The sequence below is a fragment of the Cryptomeria japonica genome, chromosome 4 (assembly GCF_030272615.1).
Source record: "Cryptomeria japonica chromosome 4, Sugi_1.0, whole genome shotgun sequence".
Classification (NCBI taxonomy): domain Eukaryota; kingdom Viridiplantae; phylum Streptophyta; class Pinopsida; order Cupressales; family Cupressaceae; genus Cryptomeria; species Cryptomeria japonica.
Window position 1 is genome coordinate 601140935 of NC_081408.1, and position 19672 is coordinate 601160606.

At 34.8% G+C, this 19672-nt stretch overlaps 1 protein-coding gene across 5 annotated transcripts in view; it reads right to left on the reverse strand.

Moving 5' to 3' along the window:
* The window catches only part of LOC131061134 (uncharacterized), a 52814-nt gene that overhangs the window by 15896 nt on the left and 17246 nt on the right, over positions 1–19672 (reverse strand). For all 5 annotated transcript variants that reach the window (XR_009372358.1, XR_009372359.1, XM_059219974.1 and 2 more), the window contains exons 3-6: positions 12037–12118; positions 11894–11913; positions 11629–11689; positions 10375–10484 (exon numbers count right to left, since the gene is read on the reverse strand). Coding sequence is in view for 3 of the 5 variants with exons in the window: in XM_059219974.1 (XP_059075957.1) it covers positions 10375–10484; positions 11629–11689; positions 11894–11913; positions 12037–12118 (273 nt within the window). In the remaining 2 variants the exon portion in view is untranslated. The remainder of the gene's footprint in view (positions 1–10374; positions 10485–11628; positions 11690–11893; positions 11914–12036; positions 12119–19672) is intronic.

The following is a 19672-nucleotide window of genomic DNA, read 5'->3' on the forward strand; positions in this document are numbered from 1 at the left end:
AACCGATTATTAGTAAGTCAGTTAATACTATAAATGTTAGTGGTTAGGTGGTTAGGTTCATACAAGAAGATTCTTGTAAGGCAGTTCAATAGTTTAGGGAGTAAAATGGGGTTCCTTTCAAAGGGCCTGTGTAAATATGTAAAGTGGATTCTATGAATATTAAATTTATTAAAATAATAATTTATGTTCTGTAATGGTCATCTTAGTTGGTTTGGAAAGTTTCCTTTTATGTTGTTTATGATTGTTTCTTTTTAGAAACATCATCTTGTAATCTATTATAAATAGTCTTTCGTCTCTATTGTATACATTGATTTATAATAACATGGTATTAGAGATGGTTAGGATCGTTTGGCAAATTTTTTAAAAAATTGTAGAATCTTACTTGGAATTTATTTCCAAAAGCTTTTTTTACGATTTTTTATGTAAACTCATGGTGTCCTCGAGGGTTTTTTGGATTTCGCAACTTTGTTGTTTTGCAAAATCGCAGGCTTCTCAGGTTTTTTCTGCCACTGTTGGGTTTTCAACTACATTTTTTGGCAACACCAAGGGTTTTTGTGGTCATGACCTACCTTTTGTCACACGTTTTTCCCACCCTTGGTGTTTATTCTCACCTACAACCTGGTTTTTTCATGGGTGTCAACTGCTGCATTCTCACGAGCGTCGAAAGTTTTTTTTGAAACACATAGGACGGGTGTTTTGTTTTTTGTGACCTAAGGTTTTTTTCTCTCTCCTCGTGTGCAAGTTTTTATTTCCCACAACTAGTGTCGAGGGTTGCAATTTTTTTCTGATCATGGTTTTTTGTTACACACGCCCACTTTTTTCATAGCGCGGATTGGTTTGTTTGAGCACCTGTGACTTAAGTTTTTTGGGCTAGGGTTTTCCGATTTTACAAAAAAACAAGGGTTTTAGCGAGGAAATATGGGTTTTGTACAATTTTTTCCACAAAAATCATAATTTTGTAAAAGGATTTTGCTCGATTTTTCCCAAAAATCATAGTCATGCATTTTCGTTTTTTGCCCAATTTTTTCACACAAAAATCGTGGGTTTTTCCCTAAGTTACCGGTTTGGGTTTAGGCACCGGTTCGGGTTCGAAGAACCCGGTACGCCAGTACGGCAAAATTTTGAAAAGGGGTTTGGGTTCATTTGGGTTCGTTAGTACAAAAACATGTAAATTATATATATATATATATGCAGCCTATAAGCATGAATTAAGATTAGCATGTCACATAGCATCATATAAACATCAAAACCAACATAAACTTGTAATCATAGCATCATGATCATACCATAACAGCATCATATACATCAAGTTTAATATCAAATTGATAAAATATTCAAGTATCATTGTTTCAACTTTCAACAATTTAAAGTTTGATCATCAAATGGATTCTCTAATGGGGGTTTGAGGCAACGCCCCCAACGGGGTCAAGGGGCAGCACCCCCAATGGGGTCAAGGGGCAAAGCCCCTTGCGGGGTTGAGGGGCAGTGCCCCTTGCAGGGTCCCAAGGCAGCGCATCAATTTTCTGCTTTTTTAAGACGTCAAGAACAAGGCCAAAGAAGTCAAAATTCTGATCAAGGTGCATTCTCCCGTATGGGAATTGTGTTTTCTGACTTGTTCTTTCGTACAGACTTGTGCTTCTCTCTTGGTTGTACGATGCATAGGTATGTGGCTTGAGACATAGGGTCAAGCCACACACCTATTAGAGAATCCATTTGATGATCAAACAAAAATAAATAAATTTTTGTTTGTTCTTTTTATGTGGTGGAATTCAAAAATAAATAAATTTTGCAAAGAAAAAATTCATTTTTGGGCTGTCAGACCCCTAGGTTTGACTTGGGTCCTCTTGGGTTCGACCCTGGGTCCTCTTGTGTTCGCCCTGGTTCGAACCAGGCTTGTGAACCACGAACCTTGTCCGAACCACAGGCGAACCGGACGCGAACCCCGAACCCGGACCGTACAGGACCAGTACCAGGGGTCTAGGGGGTCGAACCCGATAACTCTGGTTTTTTCTCTACAAGAGGGTATTCTAGTTTTTCCACAAAAAGTCATGATTGACATTCTAGGTTTTATAATTTTTTCCTAGAAAACTATGGTTGGGCTTTATAATTTTTTCCTTAAAAAAATTATTCTTGGTTTTATAATTTTTTTAGAAAAAAAATTATTGTTGGGTTTAATAATTTTTTTTTGAAAACAAAACACTTATTGTTTGGGCTTTCTAGATTTTCTCCTAAAAAATCGTGCCTAGGTTTTTTCAATTTACTCGTCAACAATCGTATTTGGATTTTTTCGATTTTCTCCTCAAAAATTGTCTAGGTTTTTTAATTTTCTCCTCAAAAATCGTGTCTAGGTTTTCTAATTTTTTTCCAAAAAAATCATGGAAAGTTTTTTTAATTTTACACAAAAATCATGGTTTCTTGCAGTCTGCTTTGGGTTTAGTGCTCATCTACAAAAAAATTGACGGTTTTTTGACAAAATCATGGCTATTGCATTCTTTCAGATGTAGTGAAGGGTTTGGCGATTTTTCCACAAAATTGTGGTTTCAATTATTTGCCCTTTTTTTGTCAACAAAAATCGATGCTTTTTGAGAATCTGATCTTCGTGTCTCTAGATAAAGGGAGGGACAACTTAGTTTCCCAACATCAGATTGGAAGGATTGTGGCTATCTTGGTCGTCTCTAGAAGTTTTGTAGAACCACGGAGAGTCTCAGCAATCGGCTCATGTCGCAAAGCGTTCTGAAGAGAAGGGGGTGGCCTTCTCTGCATTCATGACCAAAAGACCTACAGATTTTGTCATGTTTTCTGTAGGGTAGTTAGTACAATGATGTAATGTCCCCTTATGTTATTACTTAAGGAATAAGGGAACAATTGACTTATAAATCAATTGCAAGAGGCTTTCTTTTCCAAAAATCTCTTACAATGATCAAAATTGATATTAATGCAAGAATGATAGATTCCATAGAAGCAACAAACAGCAAAAAATTGCGATTATACCCGATTAATCGGGAATCGCCAATGGCCTCGATTTTTTCAGCCCGATTTTTTCCAAAAAATCACAGATCTCAGTCAGTGATTGTCAACGATTTAATCCACATTTAATCGCAATTAAATTGTGAGATTAATCGTCTAAAAATCGTGAAAAAAACCCCTAAAAGAGCACAAATACCAAAAAAAATACCACGAACTAAGAAAAAAAACCCGCGAACTGTGCAGAAAAAACCTGCGAAGGGCTATATAGTGGCTCGCACAACGTATTCATTCCACACCTGCTCCGGAAACAACAAAAAAATCGCGTGAAGCTGCAAAGGAAGGCGCACGAGGTGGTTCACCTATGAAGGAAGTTGATAGTTCGGTAGACCTCCAGAATTTGGCAAGACCCTCTAAGAATACCGGGTATGTTTTGTCTAACGTATTCATAGGTAGGAACTATATTCTTGCCGATTGTTAGAGTTTTAGATATTAAAAACCCGTATTACTGTATGCATTACCCATATGAACATATGAACATTATTATTATGACCAGAACGTATGTGTTACCGATTGTTAGATTTTTAGATATAATACGGACAGCACATACAGATAAACCTATGACCAGAACGTGTGTTACCCGTATGAACATGTTAACAATATTATCTGTATGAAAGTATGAACATAGGCAATATATAGTTAATATTGTGTTATTACATAGTGTTACCCGTTATATTGTTAGATTGATTGCAGATATATGAAACTGATTGAAACTAATCCAGTATATATGTTATTCTGCTAATATATGTTACTGATTGATTGCATATATATAGTTAATCCATATATTAAACTGTATTACGATGCAAATATAAGGTAGAAGCCACTGGTTATATAGTGCTAATATAAACTGTATTACTGTGCAAATTCTGATATTACTATAACATATATATAGTTAATCCATATATTAAACTGTATTACGATGCAAATATAAGGTAGAAGCCACTGGTTATATAGTGCTAATATAAACTGTATTACTGTGCAAATTCTGATATTACTATATATTAATATCAGAATTTGCACAGTAATACAGTTTATATTTTGTTGTTATTAACTATAATTATGTGTTACTGTTAATAGACTGTTAATATATAGTTAATAACAGTAACACATAATTAATATATACTTATAGTTATTGTGTTACTGTTATTACCTATATATTAACAGTAACACAATATACTAACAGTAACACATAATATATAGTTATTGTATATAATTATAGACTGTTAATATATAGTTAATAACAATAACACATAATTAATATATTGTGTTACTGTTATTAACAATAGTACCAAGCTAGAGGACACAATGACTTCTATGTCATTAATGACAGTGGCTAATTCAAAGACTAAAATTAAACTTCAGTGTGTGGTTGAAGAGAACCATACCCTAAATCCAAGCAGGGACATATCCCAAGGTGACAGAAGGCAATGACTTCTTCCTTATGCAATTAATTTTAGCCAGTGGCTTCTACCTTATGCAATTCATTTTAGCAGAATAACCATCATAAGAAACTGGATTAGCTTTGTATTGGACATCTAATTGTATTGTTTGCTGAAGCTAGTTAGGGATTTTTGGAAGTCTTGGATTATGAATTGTTGGCTATGATAGTTTTGTCACTTTATATGGATACTTATAGGTCAACAAGTTAGAAAAGAGTTACAGCTATATTGTTAACATTTTTTGCCTTCATATGGGTACATCTCTTTGAATTCAGTTTGGGATTTGATTATCCTCCATTGTTCAAATTTCTGATTTGTGTTTGTACTTTCTACCATCTCTTTCGTTGTTGTAAACTTGATAATCAATTACATTAACACTTCCAATTTCCCATGTCAATGAATTTCAAATGCAATTATTGTACACAACCCCAACCATAGATCCCTCAAAAGTTAAAGACTGAATGTAATGTTTTTGCAGAACTAATTCTTGATCACGATGCCACGTCAAAAAGACTTTGCGTGGACACATTGCACAGCAGTTCCAGGTAGGACGAAGGTCAAGTGCAATTGGTGTCTAGAGGACATAAGTGGTGGAATTTATCGTTTCAAATGGCATTTCTCCAAAGAACGAGGAAATAACACCGAGATATGCAAAATATGCCCTGTAGATGTCTCGTATCAGGGAAAGCAATCTCTTGAAGGGATTGTTGAGAGTAAGGCCAAAAAGGCCAGAATTGGGGTTGAACTAGGTTCTAATTCTACAGGTGCCAAGAGGAACCATTTGGGTGAGGAGGATGGTGAAGATGGGGATATTAGGGAATCTGGGTCAGCACCATCTTCTACAGCACGTGGATCAAACACAGGTAGAGGAAACATTAATACTTTCTTCCAACCTCGTACTACACCAGGATCACAAACCCCTTTCGAGAGCACAAGATGTAGGAAAATTGTCACTAAACAAGCCAAGAAGGCAATTGGTAATTTTTGGTACTCCTTTAGCTTGGCATTCCATGCTTCCAGAAATCCATATTGGCAACCTATGGTAGATGCCATTGCAGTTGTAGTTCTTGGGTTTCAAGCCCCATCTTATGAGTCATTGAGGGTTGGTATGCTCAAAAATGTAGTTAGTGATGTTGAAGATGTTGTAAAAGAGCATTGGTTATAGTGGGCTAAAACTGATTGCAGCATTATGTCAGATGGTTGGACAGATAGAAGGAACCAAACTCTCATTAACTTCCTTGTCTCTTGTGAGTTTGGCACTATTTTTTTGGAATCTATGGATGCATCTAATATAATGAAATCCACAACTGCATTGTTTCAGATGTATGACATGGTAGTTGTGAATGTAGGGCCACAAAATGTGGTTCAATTTATCACAGACAACACTACTGCTTGTGTGGTTGCTGGGAGACTTCTGACAGATAAATACCCCTCTATGTTTTTTACACCATGTGCAACACATTGCCTTGATCTAACCCTAGAGGACATTGGAAAAATTGAATGGGTTAAGGAGGCACTGCAGAAGGTTCACAAGGTTACTAAATTTATTTATAATCACATGAGGATTTTGGCTATGATGCGCTCTTTAACAAGAGGCGGGGAGCTAGTTCGACCAGGGGTGACAAGATTTGCAACACACTTCCTTGCATTGCAAAAACTATGTGAGCAAAAAACTTATTTGAGGCGAATGTTTGTTTTGGCTGAGTGGATAGAGTTTGGCTTCACAAATCAAGCAAATGGCATGGTAGTGGCAGAGTACATGTATTCTACTAGCTTTTGGGAATCTATTGAACAAATTGTAGAATTTTCAGAGCCTCTAGTTAAAGTCTTGAGACTAGTGGATGGGGGAAAACCCCCCATGGGATATGTGTATGAGGCCATGGATAGGGCCAAGGAGGTGACAAGGAGTAAGTTGGGAAATAACAGGGAGAGGTACATGCCATTGTGGGACATAATTGATAGAAGATGGGATGGACAGATGCACTCTCCTCTCCGTGATGCAGGATACTTGCTCAATCCTTTGTTATTCTACAAGGATTCATACATGGATATTGATGCTGAGATCAAACAAGGCTTCTACAAGTGCATGGACAAAATGTTTCCAGACATTGAAAAATTTGATGTAGCTATGTTAGAGTTGGAAGTGTACAAGCAAGCTAAGGGTTTTCTCTCTTCTAGGGCTGCCATGCAAGGCAGAAAGACCATCCAACCAGGTAGACTCTATAAACTTTTGACAATCTCTTTATTTTGCCAACATGCTCACTAAGTTTGTTAAGATTTTAAGATATTCTTAGTCTTACAATATCATCTCCATATAATATGTTTTTCAGCTCAATGGTGGGCTTCTTTTGGAAACGAATTACCAAATCTAAGGTGGATGGCAGTGCGCATTTTGAGCCAACCATGCAACTCATCAGCTTGTGAGTGTAATTGGAGTGTTTTTGAACACATACATTCCAAGAAATGCAACCGCCTAACACAAAAACGGATGAATGACTTGGTATTTGTTCACCACAACCTCCGCTTGAAGATAAAGAAAGCTCGAGGTAAGAATATTAATATATAGTTGCAATAATTTCAAATTGTATTCTCTATTCATTGTGTTTCTCACTTGTAAGGCAAAGACTAATTTCTACATGGGAAAAATTAGGAACTGGTAAGAAAACGAGCCAATTAACCTCGATGAGATAGATCCAGAGAATGAATTGATTACTGCTGATTTTGATGATACTTCATTTGGGCCTAAAGATTTTGATCTCATGATGGAAGCCAACTTGGATTCTGAAAGGGTTGAACGAGCTAGGACAGGCTCTCACCCAGGAGCTTCATCATCAAGGCCTACTACCCTCTAGCATGTCATTGCCTATAGTTGATTTTTTGGAATTTTGTACTTGGTTTACAGGTTGACTTTGTACAAAGTTACAAACTATATTGTAATCGACATTTTGACATCTATCACCATCTAGATATTATTTATGTTGTGGTATGTTTGGTGCAATGTAATCAGCGATATGAATATAAACGAAAATCTGTTTTCTACAATTCATGTGTTTAAGTGTCTATTTTATTTGCCTACAATATCTCTATGCTATGGAAATGCCCTTAAATATTAAAAAAAGTAGTTTTTGATTGTTTTTCTGCAATTTTTTATGTTTTTTTGTAAATCCGATTTTTTCTCAATTTTTTCAAAAAATCTTATACTTTTGTTTTGCCAATTAATTCCCCAAATGATTAATGCTACTATGATACATTATAATTTACAATTGTTATTACTTACAATATGATGATATAAGAACAAATATTTCTGCTATTACTGATTCAACGCGTAGATGTATGAAAGATGGTCTTGATCCATATACCAAGTACTGAATTGTACAATTAATACAGAGTATCTTTGTTGATCCTGGTATGGTCAATGATACCTGTACAATGATGATCTCTTATCTGTACTGGTAATATGATCTGATCTGGACACAAGGAATAAAAATAAATTGATTGATGATTTCCTCCTTCCTCATTCACTCTTCTATGTGTATTACATTAGAGGGTCATGTCCATTCATAACGGACGAGTCACATGTTAATGTAAGAACCAAAAAGGTAAGACATAGAAATCTGAAACTTAGAAAAATATCGCAAGAAAAAGATACACAGAATTTTATCCTAGGAAAACCCTCCACCTGAGGGTGAAAAACCCAACCACACCAAAAATCAACCTTTATTAAAGGCACAAATCTGATACAAACATTCACAAGCTTAATCACTTGACAATTAACACAATAAGTCGATAATGTCTCAGACAGCTGATAGCTGCTACAATACGGCTTGAACATAGGCTTTTTATATATGTCGATCCCTTAAACTTCATGCATCCCCCAAAATACAATCCGCAACAATCGTGTAATGACAAAGCAAGCTCGAATATGAACATAGTGAAGGTAGATGAAGAGCCAACACTTCACGCGCCCACTATCCAAAGCAGCAAATACATTGAATTACGTTTCATAAACCGCCACTGACAAGAGCAGCAAATGTGTTGACACCATTGCACTTCTTATCAGATGTAATACGATAAGACGCTTCCACCAAGTGTGAAATTCCCATGAAGCCAAAGGCAATATGCAATGGTCGGTGACAGGTAACAAGAAACTGGAAACACTTCCAGCTAAGAAGGAACTCATAAATGCAGAAATCAATATCTTCGAACAGAGACGAACTGATAAAAGTAAGGCACGATATCAACAAAATGGTTATACAACCATCGCAAGAAAAATAAAATCTCCTGCAGCGTACACAAACATTAACATCACACTCCTTCCAAAGCATAACTACTTCTTTACTTTGCTAATCGCACCGTTAGAGAGATAGTTACTATTTATTTGGAAATATTAATTAATAATTATTCTTTCTATATCGGTGTTAGCTGAAATAATTTGTCATTAGGTATGTATCACACTTATCTTAATTGCTATGATTTTTCCTTAATTTCCTTCATCGCCAAATCGATATTGACTAATTCAATCGTATTACCTACTGGATATGATCGAACCTCATTAAGCACATTTAATATTATATGGGTACGTAGTCTTGTGGCTACATTATTCTCCTGTCATTTGTTCCTCTTAAATCGATTATTAATGATCTCTTCACACTCTTTGTTACCCACGATAGGCATGTCGGTGATTATTCTGTTGATAAATTTATTTTGATGTTTGACTGGGTATTATCGTGTTGCCTTAATACCAGTACCATCTATTATTCTTGCCTGGGTCGATAATGTTCTTGTATGATCGTTGTATATGGAAAAATTACATCTTGTCTTTATTATTCATTAGACTCTTACTTTCCAATGCTTTTGGATTTTGCCAGGTCATTGTTCACGTGGCTAGCAATACGTCCTGATTCAAACGGAGGAGTATGCTTAGAACAAGGCTCGATAATTTCCATTCGTTGGTCAACTTAATTGCCTTGGTTGATGCTAGTATTTGATAATACTGAGAGGTTATTAATCAATGGTCTGGTATTTGATTACTTATGGCTCCACAATATTTTCCAATCGGTGTCTCTCTATTATCAATCTCCTTCATTCTTATTGTCTTAATGAATATATTTTATTAATACCTATCTGTTTATATCATAGTATTTATATTCATTTTATATTTCATCTTATTGTTATTTATTTATTGATATTACTTATATTATTATTTATTATTTAAATTTTATTTTAGAGCGGTGTTATCATGTTTTGATTGTTTAGATGGGGACATTACAAATGACCATTAAGGGAGAGTATTAAAATAATATTTTAATGTTCTATAATGGTCATCTTACTTGGTTTGGTAAGTTTCCTTTTCTATTGTTTATGATTGTTTCTTTCTAGAAACATTGTCTTGTAACCTATTATAAATAGAGCCTTTCATCTCTATTGTATACATTGATTTATAATAACAATATTTAGTGTTACTCTGAAATTCATGGAGCAATTATTTAATCTCCTTGATCCCATGAATATTATATTTAGTTTTATTCTGAAATTCATGGTGTTATTATTTAATCTCCTCAATCCTTTAAATATTATATTTAGCCTACACCAAGTCATTCCCAAATAAATAGAGGTTAATGCAGCATTGCAGACAACCACAAAAACAAGTTCTCCAAAAATGACTATAATATCTACTCCATTTTCAGCTAGAAATACTTAGGAATCAAATTTGAAGTCATGCAAACTTAAGGACCTATTTCCACAAATTTCAAAACACGGAACTTTTAAATAGAATGATAGGAATAAAAACAAAATCTAACTTTCTGGAACTTAATGGCACAATCTCTAGTCAAAATGAACCATGAAATATTATAAAAATATTTTCCTACTTGTTTATTAGCGAATTTACTATCTCCAGACATATTCTTACCGCAATTAGCTTTGAAGGTGTCTTCATGGAACTGATTTGTCCAGGCTTAACAGAGCTTGATGCACCACGTAACTCAGAAAGGAATGCTGCTTTGCTTTCCTTTGTAGCAACTATTAAAACAGTAGCTCATTTTATAAGAATTCTAATCAAAATACTTATCCACAGCAATACAGAAGACATGCTCAGAAATACATGAATAACTAAGATAATATTACTATAAGAGAAAACTTAAACAACAAACATTTAATTGGCATTAAAAGTCAACAAGATATCACACAAAAGGACAAACTAAAACAGTGAATCAACCAATCATAATTATATAACATACGGTTGTATACAGTTTATGCCTAATCCAAGTCACTGTATTCAAGTGCAGAATATGATTAAAAATAGCCAATTTTTCCATTGATGCCATGGCAGAAATTCCTTTGAGAATTGCCTACCTAATACGTTGCCTATGAATGCATAAAACTTATCAGCAAATTTATAATTTACATTACCATTCAAACAAGATTAAAATAGTAAGTAAATGCTTAGGTTTCAACTTTCAATAACTAAATTAATGCTGACTTGAGACTACTTTTGGCTAAACAATTACACACAAAAGTCATCCACTCAGCTTTATTTTAAAACTACTGCTTAGTTTAGAATTTTGGTTCATTTGGGAACTTCAAAGCTTGATCTTAAACGAAATGTTCCTAATATAATCTTACTGCATTTATACATTTTCCAATTCAGCATGGTATTAACATGATGAAAGGACACATTTTCTGTAGTATATTCTGACTACCACATGAACCGAAACAAACTCATGACTTCTGTTCATCGTCTAGAAAGGGAAAACAAAGATGAATTTACAAAGGATAAAATTTGTGTTTCCAACCCTATATGTTAAAAATATTGTAAATCCTGAAGTCCCAACATTACTGTCTTTAGGTGCATCAATATTCCTCTAAAATACAAGTTTATTTAAATGCAATTTTACAACATATCAATAAAAATCCATAGTAACACACTAAGAGACAAAAGTTTCCCTTGTCTCTTTCTCAATATACAAAACAACAGTTTGATGCTTATGAAACATAGCATTAGTTGATTTAACATCAATGAGACGTACTGAGCACAAATCAGAATTTAAAAGCAAGAAACAATCAACAGCACCATGTTATGAAGCAATGAAGAGGGACATGCTGCAAGGTAAAAGATCAATCAGTGGTAATTTGATAATTTTATGTAAAGACGACAAAATCATACCTTTTGCCTCCTTGGATTTTGACACATCAAATGCATTCTGGACACTCTGTGCCTTGCTAACCTGTTATCAAAACCAAAAAAGATTCTCGATCTTTGATCACAGTATCATAAAAAATGACCATGATGATTGGAAGAAACCACATTTAGGTCTGGAAAGCAAACCTACAAAATACTAAATATATCAATATAAATAGAAAGTGAAGGAAGCTGTTGAAATTACTTGTGTGTTACATATATATGCCTAAATAACAATCCAATCACTCACCGCATTAAATAACTTTACCACTGAGATTTCAAAATTCAGCAACAGTTGCATTGGAAAAAACCAAATAAAGATGTATCAGTACGATGAAAAACCCAGATCAGGAAGATCATGCTCCATTAAGCTCTCTAAAAATGAAAAAGTACCTCCTTTTGTTGCCAATCTAATGAGGGATTTTTCCTTTCCATCCAAAAAGTTTTCTGGTTTCACATGCCCCTTCTCTCTGATCTGAAACAATCCAACAAAACTAGATTTGTCCTTTACAAGTTCTAAGGTAGTTATAGAAACACATCTGCTGCAAGTAAAGTGAGGAATTGCATGGCCTTACAAATTAAAATAAAAAGCGTAATATAAGACAAAGAGATGGCAAAGAAAATTATGCCATGAATCTTGTTAAAAAAACACATTAGAAAAAGAGAAACATGCTAGAGCTTTTTCAAAATCAATAACACACTCATAAGTACCTTTTATTAGATAGGAAAATGTGTTCAGCTATTGTTAATTCTCATGACAAGAAAGAAGAAACTAGCAATAATAATCAATGATAATCATTTATCATTGATAATTATTAATTAACAATTTCAACCGTCTCCACTCAGATATCTTCTTTTGGTTACAGAAGACAAACAACCTGAGTTCACAGTTATCATCACACTTAAAAAGACAAGACATTAGACTTATTTCATGTCCTTGTTGTGCATAAATTGTTGAATAATCTGTGGTCTTGAATTGATAATCTAAATACAAATTGTGTAATGTCCCCTTCTCGAACATAAGCTGCTGGTAACCCTTAGCATAATAATATTATTATTTTTATTATAGTAATATATTATTATATTACTATAATAAAATAATTAACATTTTTTTAATATAAAATTATATAATTACAATAGTATTAATATAATGATTATATTAATATAATAATACAATAGTATGTTAATATAATGATATTTTCATGCTTTAATCCTTATAATTCTATAGTATATTATAGTATAATAATTATAATGTAATAATAATTATTTTATTATGGTATTAATATATTATTATATTTTTTATAGTATTAATATTAATATATTATTATATTGATAGTATTATTATACTAATATTATTAATATATTATTATGATTTTATTGATATTAATATAATGAATATTTTTTTTATTGCTATAAATATATTATTATATTCATATACTATTATAATATTAATGTTAATAATATAATAGTATATTAATATAATGATATATTTATACTGTTATAGTATATTAAAATATTATAATTATAATGTAATAATAATATATTAATATTAAATAATATTAATATATTATTATTATATTATAATTATTATACAATAATATATTATAGAATTATAACGATTAAGTTGGTGCGGCAGTGGAAGAAATTTGTGAAGATTCGTTTAGGGTTTTTCATGGGCCCAAGACATGAACCAGATCTTCAAATCGACCTAGAATCAGTGTTAAAATCTACAAATCCTCAAAATTTGTCAAGGAAAATGGTCAAAGGTGTTGGTCAATGATATTTCAATTTTTTTTTTTGGGGGGGGGGAAATCGGCATTTGAAAAATTTAACGATTTTTCCCGATTAATCCGATTTTTTCCCGATTTATGCTTCACTAGTTTTAAGTACACAAATAAGTGTCGTTAGACGAAAGGTGCTGAAACGTGAGCAAAAAGATACTTTATGTTATTTTTAATTTTATTAAGGAAAAATGTTTTTCCCAAAAAGGCAACGAAAAATCAAAAATGTTTTTTCATAAAAGCAATGAAAAAGCAAAAAGGTACTTTCTCCAAAAATAGCTCTATAAGAAGGGTTACTTTTGAATTTTCATTGTTTGCTTTGATAATGAGTTTTGTTCTTCTATTTACCCCTTTGGTAAATCCAATTTCAGGGACAAAAGCCCTCCTGGCTGCCTGTGTGCTTTCATGCAAGAATCACTATTGTGCTGAAAGTTGCAGATTGAGTTCCAAATTCAATGCATATTTGATTGTGGTTTTCAATATTTTGAATTTGTAGAGATTTTTGGGGTTAAATGTGGATTCAATGTTTGGTGCGATATGTGTGTGTGTCTCTTTGTATGTGTTTGTGTGTGTTCCACAGCATTTCAGGGATGGAGTCAGGGGGACAGAGAGTCAAATTTTCTACATGTCAATGAACAGCAATATGATAGCAGCAATATAACATGAGAATGTTAAAATGATCTCAGATTATGTCTGCAGAAGCTTGCATGCCAAACACATTCCAAAAAGGAATTATTTGTTTGTACTTCTCACTTAATACCACAGTATACCAGATTATGGCAAATAAAGCTTTAACACCATATCAAGAATTTTGAAGTTTGCAACTTTTTGAACAATGAAATCAATAATCTAAATTATTGCCATTAATGTTAACTGTTTTATAACTTATATCATCAACTATGAATTTGAATCATAATATAATCATTGCTGTATCCAACAATCATTTTTGTCACTGCTGTCATGATTAATTTAATTGCTGTTATAACACAGTCATGATATATTTATTGCTACTGTTATAAATGCTGTCATGTTATACTGCTGTTATACTGCTGTTATACTGCTGTCATGATATATTTAACAGTCTTTTTTTAATTGTTATGAACCATTTTTTTTAAACATCATAAAAAATTGCTTTTTTGTAGGGGATGCCTAGACATCCTTAGGACGATCAAGGGATGTTGGATGATCAGAGGACATCTAACACGTCCCAAATGCCTTGGGGATGGCTAGGTGTCCACTACATGTTTCTGTTGATGTGTTTTTCATGCACATGCGAACACAAAATAAAATACCAAGGTATCTTATCCTCTCTTGAACAAAGTTTCCCCAAACGCTGAAGATTTAGCCTAAGGATCAATCGAGGCAACTCCAAGGTTCTAATGTGTAGGTTCTCTACGTGTGGATAAGCTCAATTTCGTCTATTGTGATTATGCTGGAATCACAAGGGGACTTACGTTCGACTGCCTGAGCGTCTGATTTGCTGGAACTTGAATCATATCTACTGGCTGGAAGATAAAGAAATGGCAAAAAATACAAGGTTTGGAGAATCTAATCTAAGGCCTAGAATGCAAGAAGATGGACGAACGACTAGGTGGAGTCCTACTTGGCTGGGTCTCACCATCAGGTTGAACAATCTGACACCAACTCAATGTGATCTTCTAAGGGATGCTTCAAATATATTCAAATCGTACACCATCAGACACTGAACACCATTCGAATTAATGCATGAACAATAGACGTGTAACGACTCGAGATTAAACTTATTTTATGCCAGTTGACCACGCAGGGCGCACTTACAATTAGCAAGAAGCTAGTGGTTTGGACAAGAGACCATGCGTATTGCAAAGAAATGACACATTTCACCATAACTTCAATGATAATGGAGTTCATTTACAATTTAGGCAACAATTTCTTGCCTTCTCTTCCTAATCTATTCTTATTGCTATTTAATTACTACTCACTATTGACTAATAGCTATTGTAACCACTATTAGCTAACTATTAACTCTTAACCCTTACAAATGAAGAGCCAGAGCTTTATATAGGGAGCTCTTTACAATTCGAAGGCTCTGATTGATTAACAATGGATGGCTAGGATTTCAGGATGAAAACCCTAATTAGGGTTTGTTACAACAAACTTTCCTTTAGCCAATGAGAAAATTACATTTCATAAGAATGGACCAGTAGATGTCAAGGGTAGGTGCCTCGAAGTTTGTGTCATCACTGGTGAGTTAGGTACATTGAATCTGGACATGCTGACGTGGACCTATCTGACTGGAGGAACAGTGATTGGGATGCCACCTTGTCTGGTACTTCCTCTATGATGACTTTTGTCGATCCTCCATCGTCCTTGATATACTTGATGAACGATGTACCCTTCCTTGACTCTCTTGTGTTTGCCTATGAGATCCTTTTGAAGAGGTCTTCCTTTGACCTTGATGTTGAAATATCCTTCTTGAGATCCTCGTTCCGATCTTCCCTCCAACCTGGTCCTTTTGATTTCTTTCTTTTCCTTGATGAACTTCAGCTTGTGGAGATTGTTGTCTTGTAATTGACAAATCTGGAATTCACTCCTTTAACTGTTGGTGGATCTTGTTCTTTAAGTTCACTTTTTTTTTGAATCAGGTCTAAGTTCTTTAAGTTCGCTCTTCAAATCTGATCTTGAATTCGCCTTTTAGGAAGATAAGATGTCTTGAAATGAATGATGGATAACTAAGAATCAACCTCCTTTAAATAGGCGCCTTCACCTCTTTCTCTAAAAGTCGACTTTGCTTTGGATAAATAAATTTAATTGCATCTCCCTTAAGCTGGCCGACTCTCAAATTGTAAATTCAAATTAGTCTTTGGCGCCAAAAGGTGAAATTGGTTTTGTTATTGTATTAATGCTCATAGGCCGACTTGCTTGCTTTTAGTCTTCTCTCCAGCCGGTCTTCCAATGCAAAGCACTTGCTCTTCACCTGATTTCGCAAGAGGTACAGGTCCCTAATAAAATTTCGCCTTGGTAACTTAGAAAGGGAAGTGAGCGAATTGAGAAAATGATGAAGTTTTTACCATTATTTGATTGAGGCATGTTTAATTCTTATGATTTTTAGGACGTTTGGCCACTTGAAATTACCTTGAAGAAATCCTTTAACGCGCCTTTATTAGCAAATCATTAATGCATTTCGCTTTGGTACCTTAGAGAGGGACACAAGCAAATTTTGTTTTCAGCTGAATTCACACTCAACTCCTCCTCCATCTTAGCTTAAAACAAGATCTTCTTAGTGCATTAAGTAAGATAGGGAGTCCTTCTAAGTTCACTCCTGTACCTTTGGAAGGGTTAGGAGCGAAGTTCTTCTTTTTGATTCAAACACTTCATATTCCTTCAATTTTGCTCTTAAACTTAGTTTTCGAGTCCTTCCACCTTGATCAAGTCCATCTGCCCTCAACCTAGCTCATAATAGGATCCATTTAATTGTTTGAGTGAGCAATTAAGGCCATTTGAGGATTTCACTCCTGTCCCTCTGAGAGGTACATGAGCGAATTAGCTTCTTTACTAGCTAAATTCACATATTGCCTTCTTTTCATCATTTTAGGCTTAGATTCCAATTCTTCCATATGAAAATATCATCATTTTGACCCCAGGAAGGCCTAGAAGAGATTTCGCTTGGGTACCTTTGGAAGGTACATGACCTCAAAGAAAATTCGCTCCTGTACCTTTGGAAGGGTCAGGAGCGGATTTGTCAAGTTTGCACAAATTCTTTGCTTTTTCATCGCTCAATTTTGAATTCACTTACTTCAAGGGCATGTATATGTCAATTCCTTCTCTTTGTCCATTCTTTCTCCAATCATGTCTTCTTGATCTTAGCAAGGTACATGAGCTTGAAAACTTCGCTCCTGTCCCTTTGGAAGGTACAGGAGCGAATCAGGAATTCACTCAAGTGTTCAAATGAAGTTGAAATCCAAACTTGAAATTTAATACATCCTTTGCCCACTCCTTTCATTTCATCCATTCAAGTGCCTACATTGCTCCCAACTATGAGCAATGGAAGCAGATTTTACTCCAATCAGGGAGCACTTCCTTTCAACCTGCTTCTCAATGTAAGTGTGATCAGATCTCTTAAATGGTGGAGGAAGTTATTTCTGAATAATTATCTTCCAGATTGATGTTGTCGTGACTTGTCCTCCATGCTTCCTTGGGTGCTCATCTTTCTCTTTTCTTCTATCTTCATATCAAACATCAAATCCGAACCTTGGAAAATGATCTGGAATTCCTTTGAAATCTGCCCCTTTGCCTTTGTATCAAACTCCAATTCTGTTCAAGGTGTTGAATATCCCGCATTCAGCTCTGTAAGTGCATAGTGATGGTCTGATCCATCTTCTTCATGTGATTGAATTTTGATATTGTCTCTTTTCAAATGTGGATATTGATGTGCGAGTCCTTGAATTCAATTTGCCTGAGTGTAGTCTGAAACCATCTCTTTATCAGCTTCCGATCCTCCTATCAAAACCTGAAAGACATATAATGAATCAAGAAACATGCAAACAAAACAATTCTTCACACCCTTAATGCATCATTAATTCAAATCTGGGAAATAACAATCAGTTCTGATCTGAATTTTGATCCTCAAATTTGTAGCTCTGCCTCTCTGTCTGCTGCAACTTGTCGTAAACTCAAATTTGTTCCAATTCTCCTTGTCAACGTATGTTTGATCAATGAAATGATCAATCACTTTATCCAGAGCAGATTGTATAAATTGCTTTGATCGATGCCTTAGAATGAGGATGAGTGTCTTCTTATATAGCCGGTGGATGTTAAAGGGTCTGTTTTCTTCTATCTTCACTAAAGTGACACATCTTCATTAAGGGCCACCTCCTTATTTTATGTTACCACACCTTGCAAAGACTGATGAGGTGGATACTTTTTTTTTGAGAATTCTTTTAAAACCTTTTCTTTTATTTCAAAATTTTGGTGGGGCCAAATCAAAGCTACGTGGTAAAGGAAATCAAAGGAAATATTATGTCTTGAAACAAGCTTTCCAAATCTCCATTTCAGATTATGTGGGGCCCAAGATGAGAGCCCTTGAAAGAATTTATTTAATTCTCCATTTTAGAGTGTGCGGGGACCAAGATGTGATGGGGCAGGGATTGACGAAGAAATGTGAGGTGTAGTGGGGGAAGGGAAGAGTGGTAAGGGAAATGCCACGTGAGGAAGGGAAGGAGAAGATGCTGGGGAAAGAGAGACATAAGGGGTAATTGAAAGTGGATACGGGAGGTATAAGGGGTAGTGAAAAGGGTAAGGGGTGTGAGATGTAAGGGGGTTGGGATAGGGATAGGATAAGGGTAGGCTAGGATGAGGGTAGATGGTAAAGTGGAAAGGTGTGGGTAGGAAGAAGGTAATTAGGAATAAAGGTGGGAAATGGGAATAATTAAGTAGGTAGGGAGGTTAGGATGTGGTAGGGCTAAGGGGTATAGAGATAGGAGGGTGGAAGATGTAGGTGTAGGTGTAAATGTAGATGAAGGGTAGTGGATGAGTATACTAGGATGGGGAGAGGGTTAGGTAGGTAAAGGTATAGGTTAGAAGATGGGATGTAAGGTAAGGGACATGGAAGTGGTAGGTTAGGATAGGGATAGGAAGGAGGTTAAGGCATGGGGTATGAAAGGTGGATGGAGGATAGAGGATAGAGGATAGGAAGGTGAGGGTGTAAGATGGAATCAGGTCAAAGGTATCAAATCTGATAAAAGCTTATACCCAGAAGATTAATCAGACCTTGAAACATTTCAAATCAGAAATTTAAATCAGAATCAAACCTGAGATACAAACCAGACCTGAAAATGAGGTATCGGACTGAAAGTGTGACACATCAAGCTTTAGAACACTAGTGAATCAGATCTTGTATGAAAATTTAGAGATCAAACGAGGATAGAGGATAGAGGATAGAGGATAGGAAGGTGAGGGTGTAAGATGGAATCAGGTCAAAGGTATCAAATCTGATAAAAGCTTATACCCAGAAGATTAATCAGACCTTGAAACATTTCAAATCAGAAATTTAAATCAGAATCAGACCTGAGATACAAACCAGACCTGAAAATGAGGTCTCGGACTGAAAGTGTGACACATCAAGCTTTAGAACACTAGTGAATCAGATCTTGTATGAAAATTTAGAGATCAAACGAAGGGAATTCATTTACAAATTTAAAGAATAACTTTGTTCTCTTCTTGATCAAGGTGTGTTTACTTTTCAGATTGTGAGGGCAAGGAAGAAAGAA